The 20,255-nt window shown below is 42.2% G+C and overlaps 2 protein-coding genes across 6 annotated transcripts in view; one reads left to right on the forward strand and one right to left on the reverse strand.

Moving 5' to 3' along the window:
- CD96 (CD96 molecule) overlaps positions 1-20,255 on the forward strand; it is a 90,269-nt gene that overhangs the window by 22,278 nt on the left and 47,736 nt on the right. For 3 of the 5 annotated variants that reach the window (XM_082731908.1, XM_082731905.1, XM_082731907.1), the window contains exons 4-6: positions 5,251-5,461; positions 8,491-8,546; positions 19,206-19,296. In XM_082731908.1, the coding sequence (XP_082588034.1) occupies positions 5,251-5,461; positions 8,491-8,546; positions 19,206-19,296 (358 nt within the window). The remainder of the gene's footprint in view (positions 1-5,250; positions 5,462-8,490; positions 8,547-19,205; positions 19,297-20,255) is intronic. The other 2 variants (XM_082731909.1, XM_082731906.1) reach the window with 1 other exon arrangement.
- Positions 12,646-15,182, reverse strand: ZBED2 (zinc finger BED-type containing 2). Its single transcript, XM_082732547.1, has one exon. The coding sequence runs from the start codon at positions 14,556-14,558 to the stop codon at positions 13,905-13,907; it is 654 nt and encodes a 217-aa protein (XP_082588673.1). The 5' UTR covers positions 14,559-15,182; the 3' UTR covers positions 12,646-13,904.

A 20,255-nucleotide genomic window follows, 5' to 3' on the forward strand; every position in this document is an offset into this window, starting at 1 on the left:
ATTGAAGTAAAAGTCGTCAGATGCAAATAGTGTATCCTACATTGATCTAGTGTGAGAGGTAATTAAATAAACACGAAAGGTTAATCCTTCAGTGGACACTGAGGGTTTATGTACAGGATGGGATAATGAATTAAGAAGTCATAGGATGTTTGTGTTTAGATGGTATGCAGTTGGTGGGTAAAGGACAAGCAATACTTCTCTCAGTTTATGTTCTGACACACAAGTATAGAGTCATCTGGGAAATTCTGCAGACTTCTCCTGGGAGCTTCTAAATACCATGTGATATTCTGTTTTCATTCCAGGGTATCACCCTGATTTCCTACAGCATAAATTTCAGTTCAGTCCAACAAACATACATGACTCCGTTTTGAGTGTTAGGTCCTGTGGGGATACAAAACTACATGGCATATATTTCCTGCCATGAAATACAGCTTTAATAAAAACATAAGAAATGGCAGCCGAGAGGGAAAATTGTTTGGTTCTGCATAAATGGACCTGGAAAATCTTCTTAGATTATGTTTGAGCTGGATAATTAAAGAACAGCTGGCCAGCAAACATCAGACATGTACTACACCAAGACCCCGGGACCGTGAGTACAAGTTGGAAATGGGGATGAAGAGAGAGATATCAAAGAAATGTTTGATTCCAAAGTTGGTGGATAAAGAAAAACCCATGATTTTTCTCCTTAAAATCATGAAAAGAAGTCTATATCAGATTCAGACAGTTCAATATTTGTGATAAGGGCACATAACTAAAACCTATGTGCTTATATTTCTTTATATTTCTGTCTATAAATAAATCTTTTCTATATCCTCTTCTTCAATATTTGTAATCTTTTAAACAAAAATTAAATGGGAATTATAATCAATGTTGGTTTCCCATGCCTGTGGGAAGCCTAGCTATTCAGAAAGCAAGACTCACCTTCTACCTGATGGCAGCTGACCCTAATCGTCCTCACTGTAATCAGAAATAGAGTAGTAGCCAACCCACAAAGGACTCACAACCCATTGTGATAATTGGAAAAATATTGTTCTGGTGCTCTACAAAGGAGACATGGGGAGTTTTGTAAGCAGCCCTTGACAGCACTGACTGGATGGAAAATAAATGGAAGAAATGTGAAGATAGGAAGCAGTTTGGAGATAAAGAAGTAATAGCTGATACAATTAACAGAATTTATTGAATGTGCTCTATACTCTCAACACCTGACATGGGCTGTGGTCAACACAGCCAGGTCTGACATGGTGCTCAGGCCAGCCTGGAGATGAGATAACATCACTAAATCAAATAGTACCAAAATCTCTTTTCTGTATTGGAAATTCTGGTTCTAGGGCAAAAACAGGAAAGCCTTCATAAATTATTTTAAGCTTTGTCATTAAGGTCATTGAGGGACATATAAGAAGAGCTTTTCATGATTCATTATGACCCTGCCCAACCCTCATCATGCCAAATATTTTATCCAAATCCTGCCCAAAATTAAATTATACATTTATTTCTCTTCTATGGGTCCTGATTTTGAGGGATTTTTTGTGAATTTATTCTTCTCCTCAAATAGACTAGAAGCAGAAAAAGCAAGGACTGTTTGTTCTCTACTTTTATGAGGCTGAGTATAGCAAAATCATTAACGGCATGAGTTTTGGGAAGGAAATTGTTGTTTTCAAATTCTGGTTCCTCTGTTTACTGTGTGACCTCGGAGCTAGGATTAGGGTGAGGTGTGCAAGATCCTCTCCTTAGGTACAAAGTTTAAGGGACTGCCCCCAAAATAGTAATTAAGATACATATTTTAATGAACTTTTTTTTAAAACCAAAATTTAGGGAAAATGCATGATGAACAAAATATCAAAATTTTAAACAAAACTAAGCTGTTGTTTTTGTCTGCTTTGAGACCCAGTTATGCTATTCACGAAGTATTTTCCAATTAGCCTGTGGTTTCTGGGACTTCATAGTATCGTGTCCCCCATGGGCACAACTTTACACAGTCATAAAAATTTCCTAATTGTAGATTTTTTATTAATTTTTTCCACTTGGTCAAAGCATGGGAGAATATTTTACGAAGAGTATATAGAGGTGTACATTTTTCCTTTTGTCTCAGAATTCAGTATGACTTAGGACATGCTGCCTAACGAAGTTTTAGATCCCTCCTGTGTAAAAGGGGATGATTATAGTATGGACCTGACGCTGGTATTGTGATGTATAAAGAAGGTAACACAAACTAAATAACTTAGCATAGTACCTGTACTCAGTACATATTTAAAGTTCATATTTAAAGGATCCATTTTATGACTCTCCATGATTCTTCAGTTTAGCCTTGCATATGGTGAATTCTCATGAAGTACAGATGGTCATCAGTGAGGCTGGCGGACAGCGAGTTTGTCTTATTTGGGTATCTACTGAGTGTCGGGACCAGACACGTGTACCATACATATTAGCCAGTTCAGGCCGCATTCCTCATTAAATCATATGGGTCCTCCAATTTGAGAATCCCATTAAGTTTTAGGAACATTTATTAACATTTTTAAAAAGTTGTCATTTTTTTTTCTTTGAAAAACAAGAGAAAAACACAAACAGGGAAGAGTAAAGACTCGGTACGAGACCAATTACCGGTCTGTTTGCAGCAGACCAGGTTACCTAAGATCATTATTAACAGGTAGAGTTGAAGCTGACCCCTATCACAAAAGTGGATCAGTATATCATAAAAGAGCTCCTTCAATCAACAAATTGCCCACACCTCTACAATTAGCAATTTGTATAAAGACCTTTGGGTTCCTGGAATTTCTTTTAAATTTTTCATTCTGGATACTAAAAAAAAAAAACTTCTTTTTATTATTTTGTGATGGTTTGGTTTTTATTACTGCATGTTGACTCTGAGGCTTAATTGTCCCTGGACCTGGGCATCTCTGCTTTTCGATGCTGTGACTCAAATACCTTGCGTTGTTTGATCTTTGCACAAATTACTTAGCCTTAGTTTATTCCAGATTGTCATAAGGAATAAATGAGACTTAAAAGAACTTTTAAGAGTGTCTAAAACATAGTAGGTGCTAAATAAATTTAAACTATGATTAGTAAGAATATAAAATTTTAGTAGTGGTGGTAACATAATATTAGTATTGTTTTCCCCTCTCCAGCTCCAGACGTTTCATTGATTGCCTGAGCTCATTTTCTCCCCACCTCATCTCTCCTTTGCTCTGTGAAGGCAGCCATTCACACGCAGGTTCTTGCCTCAGCCCCCTATTTAACTCTGGCATCAATTAAACTATGCCAGCCAGCCACATGGAGCTACACAATAAAGCAAAGGTAGCTTTTGTCTTCCTAGTCTTCAAGCTCAGCTTCTGACTGCCTTTCTTCCCACTACAAAGTAGCAGGTGGAAATGTTCCAGGTGGGGAGTCATTTACTCAGTGACCAAGAAGCCTTTTGAACTCTTAAGATCCTCACAAAAACAGAACCTGTGCAAGAAGCAAGAGCTGTGTCAGTGAGCAGGTTCTGGAGACCTGCAGGGGGAGCCTGCTTCCTTAATGATTGGCCTCCAGATCAGCAACCATGGACTGAAGGGCCTTCCATGGTCTTCTGTCACCACCCAATACTAAGGACTCCGTTCAGAGGCCCTGTCTCCAGGATACAAGCTCTCTCCCTTTAATTTTCTGTGCGTATCTTCATGAGGAAGATAGCAGCACTGACACCTGGTTCCCTCTTTTTGGGGGGACAAAGGTATGTACATTGTTTCAGGAGGAATATCTTGAGCAGGGTATCATTCTTTGCAAGGGGCACTAACTACATATGGGTATGTAAAGCTGATACCAGTCCTAGCCATATGACCCTAAAGAATGGTGTCTTACAGAAGAAGTTCTATGAAATATATTCTGGAAATACCTGTATGAACTATTTAAGAAGTCTGCCTTCATGTTTCCCCCATTTCTGCTCCTCACTCATACTTGAATTCTCTTACTCACTTAGCTTCCATTTCTACTACTCTGAATCATCTGGCTTTTTAACAGATTTAAGCCAGAGATTCCAGATTCCAAGCGACAGATCTTTCTTTTCGTTTGTGTGTGTGTGTGTGTGTGTGTGTGTGTGTCTCCTTCCCCATCAAATGTACTACTTGCTGTTCAACTTTCTTCATCTTAGTTCCCTTCATTTCCCACTGATCTCTGCATGTCATGATTCATCTGCTGTTTACAGTTAAATCAGTGGTTTTCAAACCCGGATCCTTTGAGGACCTTTTTAAAAAAATGCCCCAGCCTAAGTCTCATCCCAGAACCACTGAGGTCGAATCTCCAGAGGACAGACTTTGGGCATCAGAACGATTTGGGCATCAGAATGTTTTCAAAGCAACTCAATTGAGAATATTAAGTTATACTAAAGAAGAATGAGGGCATAACCCTTCCTTTACCCTTGTGCCCCTCAAGAGTCCCCTCCTCACTGGCCCTTAGCACATACACTGACACTGACCAGCACAGTGAAATCCCAAGGATCTTGTCCATGGAAATTCTGGGTATGGCAAGAATAATAGGAGCATTTCTTCACAGACGCAAGAAAGGATATGGAATAGAAGAACCAAATACTTCAAATAAACTCTGATTTGTGGAACTCAGATTAACATTTACTGTCTACCCTTTATGTGTCCTCCTTGAAGGTAACAGAAATAAAGACAGAAGGGCAAGGACCAAGACTAGGAGGCACCTAGGGCACAAAATTTAAGGAGCACTTACTCTCAGACGCCCACCCTGCACTTACAGGATCCCGAGACTGAATGCCTCCTTAAATGTTATGCCCTAGGGGTCTCTTCACCTCATCTTAGTCCTGGCCCCAAGGGGAGCTAAAGGAGCCCTTTTCTAAAGGGAAGATAGAAGGGAGGACAACTGTCATCCAATTTAAGTGATGATTTAAAACAAAGCTAATACAGGACATCTTAGCATTAAGATTCTTGAACTTAGAATAAGAACTACGGTCTTTCATTAGCCCCCAGTGCTGTGCCCTCCAAATCCCACCCTGATACGCAGCTTATGGAAAGTTGTGGAAAGAAAGTTCTAGTCAGAAGATCTTCAAGTTTCTACTCATTTTAGGAGAGGGTGACTGTAGTTGTGAACTGACAAGTGTAAAGATCTTTTCTCTAGTAATATACTAAGTATCTCTTAATTTCAATTCTTCATTCATCATCTCTATTTTTACAGATATAAATGAATTAATGCACATGGAACATCTAGCCCAGAGCTGACATGATTGAGTGCTCAGTAACTAGTGACTATTTCTTTCAGCAGGAGAATAATGGAACTTGGGAAACACTCATCACCCAAGGTCATTCCATCAGCAATTCCACATTATTTAAAGACAGAGTCAAGCTAGGCGCAGATTATAAACTCTACCTCTCTCCAGTCCAAATCCATGATGATGACCGGAAGTTCTCCTGCCATGTTGTGGTCAGATCTGGCAAAATCTTGAGGCATTCCACCACAGTCAAGGTTTTTGGTAAGAGATTTTGTTCTCTGGGCTCTCTGCTATCTTCCTGTCCATTTCTCCTGCCTTGCTCCACTCTGGAAAGAAAGTGCCTTGTTAACTGGAGAGCAGCTCCCCAGGGTAGCTACTCTAGAGCTGTTGCCCTTGAGACTGTCATTCATGGTAAGGGTGGGAATAAGGAGAGAAGTTAAAGAACAGTGATTGAGTTGATAGAATAAAATCACACAGAGAGTAATTGGCCCTAGATTGACCAGTTTCCCGGTGACCACTCCTTATTTACAACTTTAATGTTTCCTGCAAATACTGAAAATCTCTTTAATTATAACTGCCAAAATCTAATTACTTAGTTGTCTAATTGTCTCGGTTGCTTGTGGGAGGAAGGCGAAATAGGGCCAGTATGAGAAAAGGAAAATAATAAACACAGCTCCAAAGAAACTGCGGGAGTTCCCCCACCCCCAGCAGGGCCAGGGCCTCAGCAAAGGAGCCTGTGGGGATGGCCCTCTGTCCCTGCTTTCACAGAAGTGTGGGGCGGAGCTGAGATATCCACCGTGGCCTCACTCAAATTGCACAGACTCTGCAGGGAGGAAATCTGGGGGGAAATGTGAAAATCCTACTTTGCTCAGTGATGCATGGCAATATTAATAAATACAAACCCCTGGCTTTGGATTTTTGTTGTTGTTGTTGTCTCCAAGAACTGTGTTTTTTTTTTTAAAAAAAAAATCATTTTTAAATGAAGGCAAAGAGAAAAGCAGTGATGTGGAGGAGCAATTAATTATTTTTGCAAATGAGGTAAACAAAGAAGATAACTTCACAGAATCTAAGGGCATGAGCTCCTAGATTTTTCTTCAGTTCTCTGAATGACTGGAAGAGTGAATCATCTTTGTTTTTACTTAGAATCTTACTGCATTATTTTTAAAGATCAGAGAGTTCAGGATGTTGAGGGAAATGCAGACCCTGTGGTGTATAAAGACGGAAGCAGCTGCAGCCAAGATTTCTATAGTTTGAAGTCTTATGCTTATAGCCCTTCCTATATTGCTCTCTGGCTCACCCTCCTTCCCTCCCTCTCCCTCCGTCTCTCCTTGGGAGATGGGCTAAGAGATAATCAATCACCCCTGATGATCAGGTTGCTTATGGAGCCTGAACAGTGCTCTGTGAAGTGGTGGGAGAGACTGTTTATCTTTCATCAATTTTACCCTTCACTCACTTACTGGGGCGTGACTGTCTTCGACCCAACATGAAACGGACTCATCTGGCCTGACTTTAGGCAAATCGATGAAGGCAGATATCCAGGATGTGAAAAGAAATGTCGATTCCAAGTTAGACGAACTATGTCCCATTGGACCAAGGGTTTTTGCTCCCCAGCTTGATCTAACTGCCTTGTCAACACTTAAACTACACCCCGTATCTCTCTGCGACAGATACTTCCATCTTCGTCTCGAACGCTTCCCTCTCTTTCACCTCTTGCTCTTCTGGCCCTGTTGGTGTCTAGAGCTTGCTCTCAGTTCCGTCTTTGATCTTTCAGTAGAGGCTTAAAAATAAGAGGTTCTGCCTGCTCGTTCATGAGTTCTTCCCTGCTTCCTGGCTTTCCCCCTTTAGTGAATGGGCTATCCAGGCTATGCTTGGCTGGTCTCATCCAGTCCTTAGACAGTGTGTGTGTGCCACCAAGTGCATATTACAGTGGCCCTGGCATGGAAGGAAAATACATGTCTTATTCAGAACCCACTCAGCATCCCTCGGTGATTCCTCAAATAGAACAAGCCAAAAATTAAAACTTGAAAACCTTGACATAAATACCCACGTGTAGCACTCCAGCTTGGATGCCCTAAATCCAGCTTATTTCTTCTTCCTTAATAATGCCTCCATTCTCTAACAGTCCAGGGACCAGAAGCTTCCCCAGCATCCTTGCTACTTCCTGCCCTTCTCTCACTAATCTCCTCTGACTTTACTTTCCTTAGCAGGGAACCTGACATCACAGGTTTGCCCCCTCCTAACCCCTGACCCCTAAACCAGATTGCCCTGAGCCTCAAAAGAAATTTACATTTTCATTTGTCTCTCTAGCACCCTTGCAGCTTTCGGTACCTTGTCTTTCTTTCAGGTTCTTCATTTCGATGGTATTTGTTGCTAATATGAAGTCAGAATCCCCCTCATCCCATTAGGGTTGTAGGGTGTATTTTGGTTTGGGTTCTGCTGAAAGAAACCATGGAGACAGGATTCGAGTTAAATTAATTTATTTGAGATTTACATATTGAGGGAATTTATGGACGGAAACATCAGGAGATGAGTGGAAAAACCAAGGAAGGGAAGGAAGATAATGAAATGTACATGACCATGCCGGTTACCAGTGTGGGCTTAGAACTCACTCCCACAGGGGAACTCTGGAAGAACACACATCAGAGTTCTCTCCCAAATAAAGGCAAGGAAGTTGGAGTATTATCCGCCAACTCCCCATCTGTTATAACCATTAGCTCTCTAGACTTACAGTTTGCCCTACTTGTGGACTAAGTGTGCTCCTATAAATTCTTAGGAGGGACTCATTAGGTATGCCCAATGAGAGGCCTCCAACACGTAGAAGGAAGTGCCACATGGCTGTACCAGGCACTGACAGCACCTGTGACAGGCTTACTGTCTGCCGTCAAGAGCTGTCTTAAAGTCACTTCAGTTCAACATAATGTACCCAGTGCCTGTTTTGCACTGGGCACTGTTAAGTGCTAGAGATGGACACATGAATGAAAGAAACAGCCTGGCTTCTAGGCACTTACAATCTAGCAGCACATCAGAATCACTGAGATATTCTCTGGTGCTTTCTAAGATCTGTATTTTCCCTGAAAATGTAAATTTCTTAAGAACAGTGAAGTTGGTCTGTCCACCTTTGTTTCCTAGGCATATGTTGGGTGTTTAATAAATATTTGATGATGAATCTTACATACCCATGCACGTGCACATGTGCACGCATACGTGCATGCACACACACACACACACACAAATGGTGGCCAGGTCAGATGACAGTCAGTGTCACTAACTGTGTTTTGTTTGCCTTTAAGCTAAGCCAGAAATTCCCATGATTGTGGAAAATAACTCTACGGATGTCTTGAGAGAGGTGAGTCACATTGAAGCTTTTGAAGATCTGTAGTATAATATGCCAAGGTATGTTTTGTTACATCATTGTCCAGAATGTTTTCTCAAAGCACCTTATTCCTTGGCCCTCAGCCAATTAATTTCTGGTGAGGAAGAAGGGAAACTGAGTTGATCCTAGAAACCAAATGGGAATCTTACTTTCTGACTTCGGGCTCTTAGAACATGTGATCTATAATCCTTATTAATCCTTAAATTTTCTGGAAAAATTGTCTCAATAGTTTAATTTTCTCCTTAATAAAAACTGGAGAAGATAGTAAAAGAAAAGTAGGACAGAAAGCAGTGTGAATCCTGTTATAAGAATGAGACCTTTGCTCAGCTGCATTTAATTTGTTCTAATCTATTTCCTATAGCAGCTTTCCTCTCGTTTTTATTTGGAAGTGACAAGAGGAAAAATGGCCTTCTGTAACTCCTTCAGAATCCTGGCTATTCCTCGAGCAGTAGGAAAAAGGGCAGGTGGAAAAGTTTCTTGTAGGTAATTCCCAGCCTCAAGTCACTGGGTTCTGGGCTCACTTGCCAGCTCTTCTTGCTGGCTGTGACCTTAGGCAAAAAACTTCTATCTTTTTAGTCAGTTTTTCTATCTCTATGAAGAGGATAAGAAGAGTATCTGCATCTTGTTGTTCTTAAGAATTAAATGAAATAATGTGTGGAAGGCTCTTAGTATAAATATGGCAGATACTAAGCATCAGTGAACATTATAATTGTTGCTATATTGTTATTACTATTAGTGTCAATCAGCTGTCTTGGGACACTTCGACTTAATTCAAACTTTTCAAAATCCCAAGTTGTAAAATAAATATTCCCACAAATTCTCAAACACTTCTTGCTACATGGGATGAGAGAAAATTACACTCATATTCTAGTTTCTTCTAGTCCTTCGAACACTAAATAACTTATGATTTCTGGTCCTGCTGAATATCAGTCATTTAATTTGACAGCTGCATACAAATCATACCTCAGACTCTGTGGGATGGTTTTAGATGAGAATATACTTGTGTCTGCTGTTGATTTTATGTGTTAGTCTCTTAGATAATTGGTGTTATAATCCTGAGTATATAAAAAAGATTAAAATTTTTTTTTCTTCCACAATTAATCCCAACTTTATTAGTGGATTTCATTTCAATAGTTTGACTAAAACAAACTCATGGCTCAATGTTTGATAGGTATTTTTGTTTCTTATAAGGATTTCTTGAAGGTCCTTTATGCTAATGTTTACAGGTACTAAGGACTCAATTCAGATACGGAACCATAAGATTGGACCCAAGAATTTTAGTTAAAGAGAAAAAAGACTTTCTCTTACATGTTATCAGATTTCCTCTTCTGTACCCATGCTTACCTGGGTTCTGACTAGACAACTCAGAGAACCTTCCTTTTGGGGAATTAGTGAGTAATCTCTCACCGACTCTTTATAACCAGAGACAGGACACAGCATGTCTGCGGATCTTTTAGGGTTCTGCCAAACATTAGTAATTCTTTACCCTAATATTCTTAGAGTCCCCATTGTATTTTTAATAGCTTCTTAACTCTTCAAAGTGCTTTCACATGCTTTTATCGAGTCATGCTTTCAGTGAGCCTTGGAAAAAGGTAGAGTATGAGTCATCTTACTGATGAGAAATTAGGGCCCGGAGAGTCTACACAACTAAGTTGCTGATAAAGGGCAGAGCCAGGACGAGCATTTGGCATCCCTGATTCCAGGCAGGACAGTGTAAGGAGAGGAGCCTGTGGTTCAGGGGCACAGAGAACTAATGTTGAATCCTAATCTGACCACTTCCTGGCTACATATCTTCATCCAGTAGTTAACCTCCACGAGTCTCAGCTAAGTCACCTAAAACTGGGATCGAGATTAATATTTCACAGGGTTCTTGGGTGAATTAAATGTATGCACAGTAATGGAGTACCTCGCCCATGATAGATGTCTCGGGAGCATTTCCCTCCTCCCACTATTTATCATTCACCTATTCTCTTTCACCCATCCCTTCATCTGGATAAATGTTCATAAATCTCCCGTGTGATTGATTTTAGGAGGCAGTGTGGGATAATGAAAAAAACAGAACATAGACTGTGGAATCCGACAGGCCTGGGTCTGAATTCTCCGTCATTTATTAACTCTGGCCCCCGGGACCTTGATTCCTTAGCTTCCTCATCAGTGAGCGGGGAAAATGATCCCAACCCCTCAGGAGTGATACAAAGATTAAGTGAGAGAACATATGCAAAGTGTCTACCATCTGGCAACCATAGGGTTGGTTCATGGTCATTTCTAACCCCCTCTTCATTCCTGAGAAATTAATCCAACATGTTCCTATGAGATGGCCTACTATGTGCTATGTATTCACTACACCAGCAGCCCTTAGTGTTAAAGTAATAGGGATTTGGTCAGTTATGAGTTATGTTTATGGTTAATTCGTTTTTCCTGAAAAATAGAAAAACCCCCAGATTATCCTAAAAATGGTGCTTCTCAGGCTTTGACATGCCAGGTTTGTCCAAGCAGAGTGTCATACCCATGGGTGTCATATTCTTGTGAGTTCCATGGCAAGGCTTAACCAGGGCTCCAGCGTGGCGCACAGCCTCGGCCCTGAAGCTGACCTGGAAAGGGAGTCTTTACTGAAACCACAGGGCCCCTTTTTGTACCAGACTTTGTATTCCAATAAAAGATGCTGGCCTAGGAGCCATCAGCTCACAGTCCTGGCCCTGCATACCCTACTCTGATGATGCAGCAAACGAAGGCACAAGAGAGATGCATGAAAACTCCAGAGTTTATGCAATAGTTCGGACTTCCCACGAGCCACATGTGTCTGTATTTCATTCCTGTGCTTTCTGCTTTAACACCAGCATCTCTGTGGATCTCGTCCTTGTTGTTCTCTACCTTTATTATGTTTGACAAAAGTTAGGTGAAAAAAATATATATAGAAAGAGCTACCTAACATGAAACAGGAAACAAAGGTAGTTGGGGTTAAAATGCCTGAAAATGGGGCACCTGGGTAGCTCAGTAGATTAAGCATCAGACTTGATTTCCACTCAGGTCATGATCTAAGGGTTATGGGATTGAAACCTATGTCAGGCTCCAAGCTCAGCTCTGCTTCTCTCCCTCTGCCCCTCCCCCACACTTGTGCATGCTCTCTCAAAAATAAATAAGTAAATCGTTAAAAAAAAAAAAAAATGCCTGAAAATGAAGAGAAGTTAAAATCATAGGAGACATGTGAAGTAGACGCCAGACTCTAAAAACACATGTTATCATTCAGCAGTATGACTCTGGTGGCTCTTTGAAGATTTTCACTGTTGCTCTTTATTTCATTGTGATTTTGTAAAGCCTGAAACTTCGTGAATCCTTTGTCTTTCTTAAACTCCATTTCAAGTGTACATGTGTATACGTGTGTATGGGTTTAAGATTAGGTGTTAGAGCTTTTCTTCTTTCTTTCTTTCTTTCTCTGTCTGAGGACACAATAAGGCTCTGATTTCCAGGGTCCAGCCACAGGACTCCCAGCGGCCCTCATCATGTGCAGTGGTGAGTCCCTGAGCTTGCACCCCAGCTGGAGAGGGCCCTGAAAATGGCACCGTACCCCGTTGGACTCCATATGGGAAGTGAAATCTCTAATATCAGGCTGGTTTCTGGAAAAAAGGGAGAATAAAAGTCTGCAGTTCAGTCTGGGTTTTTCCCAAGCTTGTGTTTGGACTTGTGCTTGTTCTACAAACAGCTCGCAGAGAAGACAGAGGTGGCTGTTAGAGCTGCAGACAGTCTAAGAACAAGCACTAAGAGGGAGCCACACACAGGTAAGGACAGAGCCAGGCAAGAAGCCATCATTATACCAGGATCTAGTCCGCTTTCTGGAAGGTTGTTGCCTGCCCGTAAAGGGCTTGGGCTTATTTATGAGACAATGAAAGACTGTGTTTATTAGCTGTTGTCTCCCAGCTCCCACCACCCCTCACCCACCCCCAACCCAGTTAAAAAAAAAAAAAAAAGGTTCTAGAGGAATCATTCAAAATAAAAGTCAGCTCCAGCACAAAGGCCACACTCCTTGCCAGTTGGTTTTATTCTACTCCTGAGTGAACAACATACTCGGCGTATTCTCAACAGCCCAGGGAATTGTTCTCTCCCTATGGGCTATTAGCTTCCATTTTTTCAAAGCATCTCTGAGTATTTAAAAATGAACTTCTTCTTTTTTTTTTTTTTTTTTTTTCCAAAAAATCAGGGAACAATTGGCATGCAGCCAGCATCTCAAAGACAGGGATAAAATCCCAAACCTATAGCTCATGTGAATGAGAGGTCTGTAGGGACAAGACAAATGCAACCTAAGTGTTACAAACTGACCTCAGAACCTAGGAAAATGTTCTCTGTCCCTCAGTCTCCCAGGTCTCTCATCTTCTCAAGGCGAATTCCCCCAACCCTGGAGGGTGGGGGAGGGGATCCGTCTCTCTTCCGTGTTCACACTTCTTCTCTATCCCTTTTTCTTTCTCTTCTGGTTTGCTGCCTCTTCCTCACCCCATCTCTCCACCTTTCCCTTTTCCTTTCTGAGTTTCTCTCATCTCTTCCTCATGAAATCCCTCTTCAACAGACCTTAATATGAAATTGGATTATATTTTCAAATATTTATGAATAAGTTTCTATATCTTCTGTTCTTACTGTTTCATCCGAGTGAGCTGAAAAGTTCAGTTCTCTTTGTGCCGATCACATAGGAATGATGTATGTGTTAGGTTGTTGGAAAGACAGGATTCAGACAGGTTGTGCTGGTGACACAGCTTTAATATGAGCAGGTAGTACAACACAGCACCAGTGGGAGAAAGACCTGCACCAGATGGGGCCCGAGATCTCAGGTGCAGGCTTCTATGTCCATCCACAGCTGCACCGCACAGAACAAGCTCCGTCCCCAGTTCTCAACTGACCACCGGGATGTGTGCAAAGGCCTGGGCCACAGGAACCCTGTGCTCAGCTCCTGGTGGGGTCTCTTAGAGTGAGCTGGTCACATAGGGACATTCCAGCCACCTGACCAGCCTCACCTGTCAGAACCCTCAGCTCCACCAAAACCAAGTGCAAAGCATAAATCCTGTTATTTTCACTCAGCAACACAGCAGGGTGGTTCGTTCCGTACCCAAACTGACAGACCCATGATGGCAAAACTGCACTTATCTCCAGTTAATGCATCTTGAAGTTTTGATCAGGACAGCTTTAGGAACCCTATACATAAGTGTTTGGTCAGCTGACCCCTGCTGAGATTAACCTACTGTGCACTCTGTCTCTTAAAAACAAAATACTTTCTATTTACACTAACGTGGCTCTTTGCTGTGAGCCTCAAGTCTGTGTTTTCAGAACAGATACCTCCCAGACTAATTACACAAAATGGAAGGGATGCGCCAAGGCAGGCTGCTCCTGCTCCCTCTGACAGGCTTCCTTCTCGGCCCTCACCTTCCATTTCATCTCCAGGATGGCCTTCTCTACCTCCTCCAGGGCTCGCTCTCGCCTTTCCACTGCCCTCTCCCGCCATTCCACGGCCCTCTCCCTCCTAAGCACCTCCTTTTCCCTTTGGCTGGCCCACAACGCCAGGGCCCCCACCTGCTCCAGGAGCCGGGCCCAGTCACCCTCGATCCCTATGGGGAGCTGGGGCCCCTGGGGCCTCGGGTCCTTGCGCTGCCCCACCTGACCATGGCCAGTCCTCTCTAGCTCCTCTCTATGCATGCTCTTCAGATGTTTCCACAAGGCTGTGGTGCCCACGTTAACCCCGGGGCCACGGCTCACCTGCCTGCCGCACAGGCGGCAGGTGGCATATTGGTTGGGGTGGTGGCCGGCACGAACAGGGGCCAGGTGGAAATACTCCCATACCTCTGAAAACCGCGTCCCCTTGTTGTGCGGCAGAGGGGCGGGCATAGCTCTCATGAAAGGGCCAACCGGTTCTCCCTTCTCACTCACTGCCTCTTCCTCCTTCATCTCTAGGTCTCCTTTTGCTTTCATCCTGGTTCCCTCCTCTTCCTCCTCTTCCCGCCTCATCCTATCTCCTCTTCTGTAGCTTTCCTTGAGCCAGAAGTCTTAGCTCAACCACAGCTAAAGCAAAATGAGTAATTGGGAAGGGACTGTAGTAACTCTTGGGCATTCACAACAATGGTCAAAGGCTGGCCACACCTGAGTGGTGTGGTGTTTCCTCCTTTCCGCTTCACGGGAGAGTCAGGGTGAGTCAGAGCCACATGAAATGCCCTCTGAGGCTCCCGTATACATTATCTCCAGGCCCCAGATGTGTATTGATCCCTCCTTGTCTAGACCAGAAAGGCAAAGCAAATGAGTCCAGAAATCACAAAGTTCTTCAGTAAATTCAGGGTCCTCTACAGATCAAGCACCATTCCATACGTTTCTGAACATTGGAAGTGTCAGGTTTTCTCTTGATTCCCTCCTGGCTGCTTCCACTGTGTCTATGCTCGTGGATGCCTGTAAATGGGTTTTGGAGGCTCCGAACCCCCAGGCTGCTCACGACGTCCAGGGCTGGGGCATCACTGGCCTTCCTCAGAGTAGGGAGAAGCACACCCAGAGAGAGGCTGACGTGGGAGACACTCGCACTTCCTGAGAACTGGTGCAACAGGCAGTCCAAACTCTGGGTAATAAAGTTCCTAGTGTGAGGTCAGTTTGCCCCTAGAGAGGTAGGTCCCTCTGGGAATGAGATTCTAAGAATTCCGAACAGCAGGCTTAGCTGTTTTCAGCAGGACGAGCTGGCATGGACAGAGGAGAAGGAGGTGGAGCACATCTCCAGAGACCTGTCGCCCGGTGGTCCTCAGCAAGTAGCTTACATTTCACCTTCCCTGGCACCATCACCTGCAAAGCCAATAGCTGAGAAGACCTTCCCGACAGCAGCTTGCTCCAGACGTTTGCCTGATTCACCCCCACCGAAATAAATAGATGGATAATTAAATTACATTGTAAAAAATAGCCTGACATCTCTCTCCTTTTGGGGGTCATTTCTTAAGTAATGGAGAGCCTTCTTTGTCAAGTTTTGCAACCCCAAAGAGTTAGGAAACACTCCCACCTCCCCAACCCTACAAGTGGGTACTTACAGTCAAGCAAGGCTCTGAACGTGTCTCTGAGGGCTTTGGTGTGGGGTGAGCACTCCTGCACGCTGTGGGTAGCTATTAGCTGACTCCTGCCCCCAGGAGGAGGGCACCTGCAGTTCCTGTTCCCTCCCACATCCAGGGAAGCCTCCTTTCCAGGTGGGTGTGTCCAAGTCTGCCCACGCACTGAGGCAAACTTTGTCTCTGCCCCCCTCCCACTCCAAAAAAGAGGTTCCTGGAACAGGGCTGGTAATAAAACAGTAAGTCAAGCACCTACAGGTCTTAGCTCTCTTTCCAGATAACCCGATCATCTGGCCTCTTAAAGCAAAGGAAAATACTGAAGGGGGGAAAAGGGTGAGATTTCAGCAGAGAAACCACAGGCCTCAATGACATCTGTGCTTTCAAATATTTTGTCCATTTGTCAGACCATGAGTCTCAACGTTGGGTTTGGAAACTATGGAGGTTGTAAATATAGTCAGTGGAAAAGAACTTGCAGGAAAGGGAAGATTAAGTGAAAGGAAACCTCCCAAGTTTAAAGAAATCTGAGATGTTGAGAGACAGATTTGAGGTTGCTTTTTATTATATTATGTAAGTGGAATTGGCAAGGTTGAATTGCTGTTGGCTTGTATTCTCAGTTGGAGGGAAATAAAAGAACAGTCACATAATAGTCACATAAATGCTATTATTTATCTATATGTATATTTAGGAGGGAGAACCTACCAGGAGGAGACAGGAACATTTTGAAGAAGGTGTCCGTAGAAGGAAAATGCTTGAGTTATAGAAAAGATGGAAATGGCAGACTAGAAAACAGAGACTGAAAGATGAATTTCAAGTGAAGAAAGAAGGTTGAGGGGAGGAAAGACTCCAAAGAGAGGTGAAGACTGGGTAAACGAATAGGAGAACTTTAAAAAAAAAAAAAAAAAGATTCCTCTTTCTAAACTAAAAAAAATTATTTTTTAAATGATTCTGCGGAAAGCCCTTCTGAAAAGTTTCTGCCCAAATTTAGGCAAACTGAATCTGAGCTCATTTACAAATGGTCCGTGTTTCAGTATTTCATCTACAGAAAAAAAGGAAATGATTGTTCTTACAGCCAGATGTGAATTCACTTTTCCTGACTCTCCAGGCTCGCGCTCCATCCAATCTCCCGCCGGCATCCCTCTACTGCCGGGACAATGCCCCCAACTCACAGGAACCCTTTCCATCTCTCCAACTTTGCGAATTCCCCACTAGTTTTCGCAACAGCCCATCTGTGGAGTCCAGGCCCCTCTCTTCCCTGTCTGCAAAATACAACTCTGTTCTCCTATTCCCAGAGTTCACCCTTCTCTGCTCTCCTCCAGAACTGCCCAAATATTTTCTGCCACTTACTACATCATTCTTTGTGCAATTGCGCAGGTATTCTGTGTACACTTAGAAAATGTGTTAGAGAGACCAGTTCTTTGGCTTGTCTCCTGAATGCAACAGCCGTGCGTTAAGTGAGTGAGTGATTTTGACTTCTCAACAGAGGAAATTGTGTGTGTACACTCATGGGTGTATACACACAGACTCTTGTCCATATATACTTCATATATATATTTTTTAATGTAACATGTTTTTCTTCTGACTCATTTGGAAGTTCCCAAACTGCAGTAATTCTGCTTGCTCAGCAAAACCCTCCAAACTTGATGTTTCATAAGAGGTTTGACTTCAGTTTGAGCTGGTTAAGTCTGTGGCTTTTCGAATTTAGAGAGACTGGGAGGGAGGCGTTCAGGACAAGAACCACATTCTGAAACAAAAATCTTGGAACACAGTTTGGAGGTGGTGGAGAGTATTTGAAATGTGACTGACTCCATAAAATCTGAATTCAGAGAATCCACAAGAGTTAAAGTTTTTTAATATTTTTATTATGTTGACAAGAGATTTCTTCAGTAAGCCTGTTGCCTTTATAAAATAATGGAACCCTTACTTGTTCCTGATATTACCGTATCATCATCTTACGGTGGGTTAACCAAGCATGGAGAAAATGAGTCATGAGAGTGGTTTAAAGTATTGCTGTTAACAGAAACCTTTACCACTTTTTTTTTTTTTAAACATTTCATTTCCTGTAACTCTTACATCCCTTCCTGGACCACCTGAAGATAAATACCAATCTTGGGCATTTTACTGAATTAAAGAAATTGAACCCTCTTTTCTTTATTAAATAAATTATATTTTAGGGGACCTGGTTTTACATTTGATTTTTCAGGACAAAAAGTGACATTATGTCATAGGTCTGCATGGCTGATCCATGCACGGGTCTCCATTGTCAAGTACAGAATGAGTGGAGACACTGGCAGCTGCCGTGTTCTCTTTGTGCTATTCTGCATTCCAAAGACAGTCCCCTCTGAAAGTCTGGTGATTTCCTTGGGCTTTTTGTAGGGATGTATGGGGAAGGTGCTAAACTGTACCTCTGTAGGACCTCACCAGAAAAATGCTACTCTAGTATCCTTAAATTTGGTTTCTCAACTCTGCTCAGGACCAGACTCTCTGGGTATTATTAGTCTGTGGGGAAATTGGCACCCCAAGTATTACGTATAGTTCATTGTTCTTTACTAGTTAACTAGTGAATCCATCCATTGTGGAAAATATTTGAGAACAAGAACCAGGGCTGGCTGTGTGTGAAATACATACATTTCTTGATGAGAAAACAAAAAACTATGAATGGGATTATAATTTTGCAGTGTCTCCAATAAAATAATGAGGATCCTATAAAGTCTCATTGGATATTTTCACCAGGCTGTTGAAATAAACTATCATCTCACGAAGAGCAAATACAGTGTTGGAAGTAAAACATAACTGACCCTACCCCTAAGCTTTCTTGTTTTGTAACCTAAGCTACGTGTTCTGTCTCGTTCATGTTTCAGTACAATGTGTCTTACCAGGAAATATCGTGGACTGGGACTGGAGTGGCAGAGTTCGCAATTGTGCCATCGACTACATTCTACTCCCTTTCACTCTTCTGTGATTCGGGGCCTTGCTTTCCCCATCTGTCAAATGGCAATGATAAGGCATGTCCTCCCTGCCCTCTAGCATTGTTAGGATGAAAAAATGAAAAACCAATTACATAAATTCTCTACAAGTCAAAAGTAAGATGTTTATAATAACGGTGTCTCTGGTTGTGGCTCTAAGTAGTACTTTACATTATTTTGGGAGTGGAAACAACCAAAATATGGATCTCTTTTAGCTTTTAGTCTAACAGTATATTCTTTTCTGGCTTCTGCCTGTTAGAGCTTCTCCATTTTTCTAGTCTTTGGCTTCCATCTAGTATTATTTTATTCTTCCGTATGCAGTTGTGATCTGCCTTCTCCAGAACCTAGAATCCAGTCTTGCAACATTAGTCTAGTCCTAGATTCTTCATAAGTTAACCTATGATTCCAGCCCTGAATTCATGACATCTCTATAGGAGACAGCCAGTTCGTAGCTCACATTTTCACATAACCTCTGAAAGGTAAACACAGCTTTGTTGAAAGTGGAGAAAATCCTTTCCTGCCAATTTGCTGCATGTGACAGTTGGTGGGGTTGTAAGGGGTACCAGTTTCTTCTGAAGTTGCAAATAAGCCTTTCTATGTTCTGCCTTTACCCCCAGAGAACATTCACCTGCTCCCTGAGGAATGTATTTCCCACAGCAAATCTCACATGGTTTATAGAAGGAGGCTTTCCTCAAGGTAAAAAAGAAGGTAAGGAAATCAGTCAGCCGAAATGGGTTTGGCAAAAAAAGAAAGAAAACAAAGAAGAATAGAAATTACCATTGACCAGGTTGATCTTGGCATTTAAAAACAACTCTCATTCCAAAACAAACATCATCTTGCCTACCAGGTGCTATTTTCTGATACCGCATCTAGTGCCTCTAAGAGGACCGGTGTGGGTCACACTTCCCAAAATTAAAAAATACACTTGACTTCTTCTTCTTCTTCTTCTTCTTCTTTTTCCTAAGATTTCTTAGAGAGAGTGTGCATGAGCAGGAGAAGGGCAGAGGGGAAGGAAGAGGGGAAGCAGATTCCTCGCTTGATGCCAGGACCCTGAGATCATGACCTGAGTCAAAATCAAGTGACCAGCTGAGCCACCCAGGAGCCCCACACCTGATTTCTTTAACTCGAATATAAATGCTCATGTTTTATTTAACTGTCAGTAAAAGCAGATCTCTTATAGGAGGGCAAAAAAAAAGTTTAATTCAACATACATTTATTAATAATTTCATTTATCAGATAACTTAGCACCACTGCTTTAAATCAATAAAGAAATACTTTCTACTTTTTTCTTTAAGGCTCTGAGTGGGGTAGGGTGTGGAAGACTAGAGGAAGTATACATAAAGGACTGGGCTTTATGACAAGGAACTCCTCTAGGAGGATTAAAAAGTCTTGGAGCTGGAACACACATAGAGGCAAGCTCAGGTGAGAACGTACAAAGCTGTACTTTTCAGAGGTAGTAAACAGGCAGAACGATCCCAGCCATTCCCTGCCTGGGACAATAGCCCTTCCCCTTTCTCTTGAGTCATTCTTTTGCTCAAAGCTCAATATCTTTTCAACAGTAACTGAGTCCCATAGCTTTTGATACATTATTACTTTTAACTGATAAAATAAAAAGTTCATGTTGATGAACGATTATATCAATCCACTTGATTCATTTTTAGACCCTT

Source organism: Mustela nivalis (assembly GCF_964662115.1).
Source record: "Mustela nivalis genome assembly, chromosome: 1".
NCBI classification, from domain to species: domain Eukaryota; kingdom Metazoa; phylum Chordata; class Mammalia; order Carnivora; family Mustelidae; genus Mustela; species Mustela nivalis.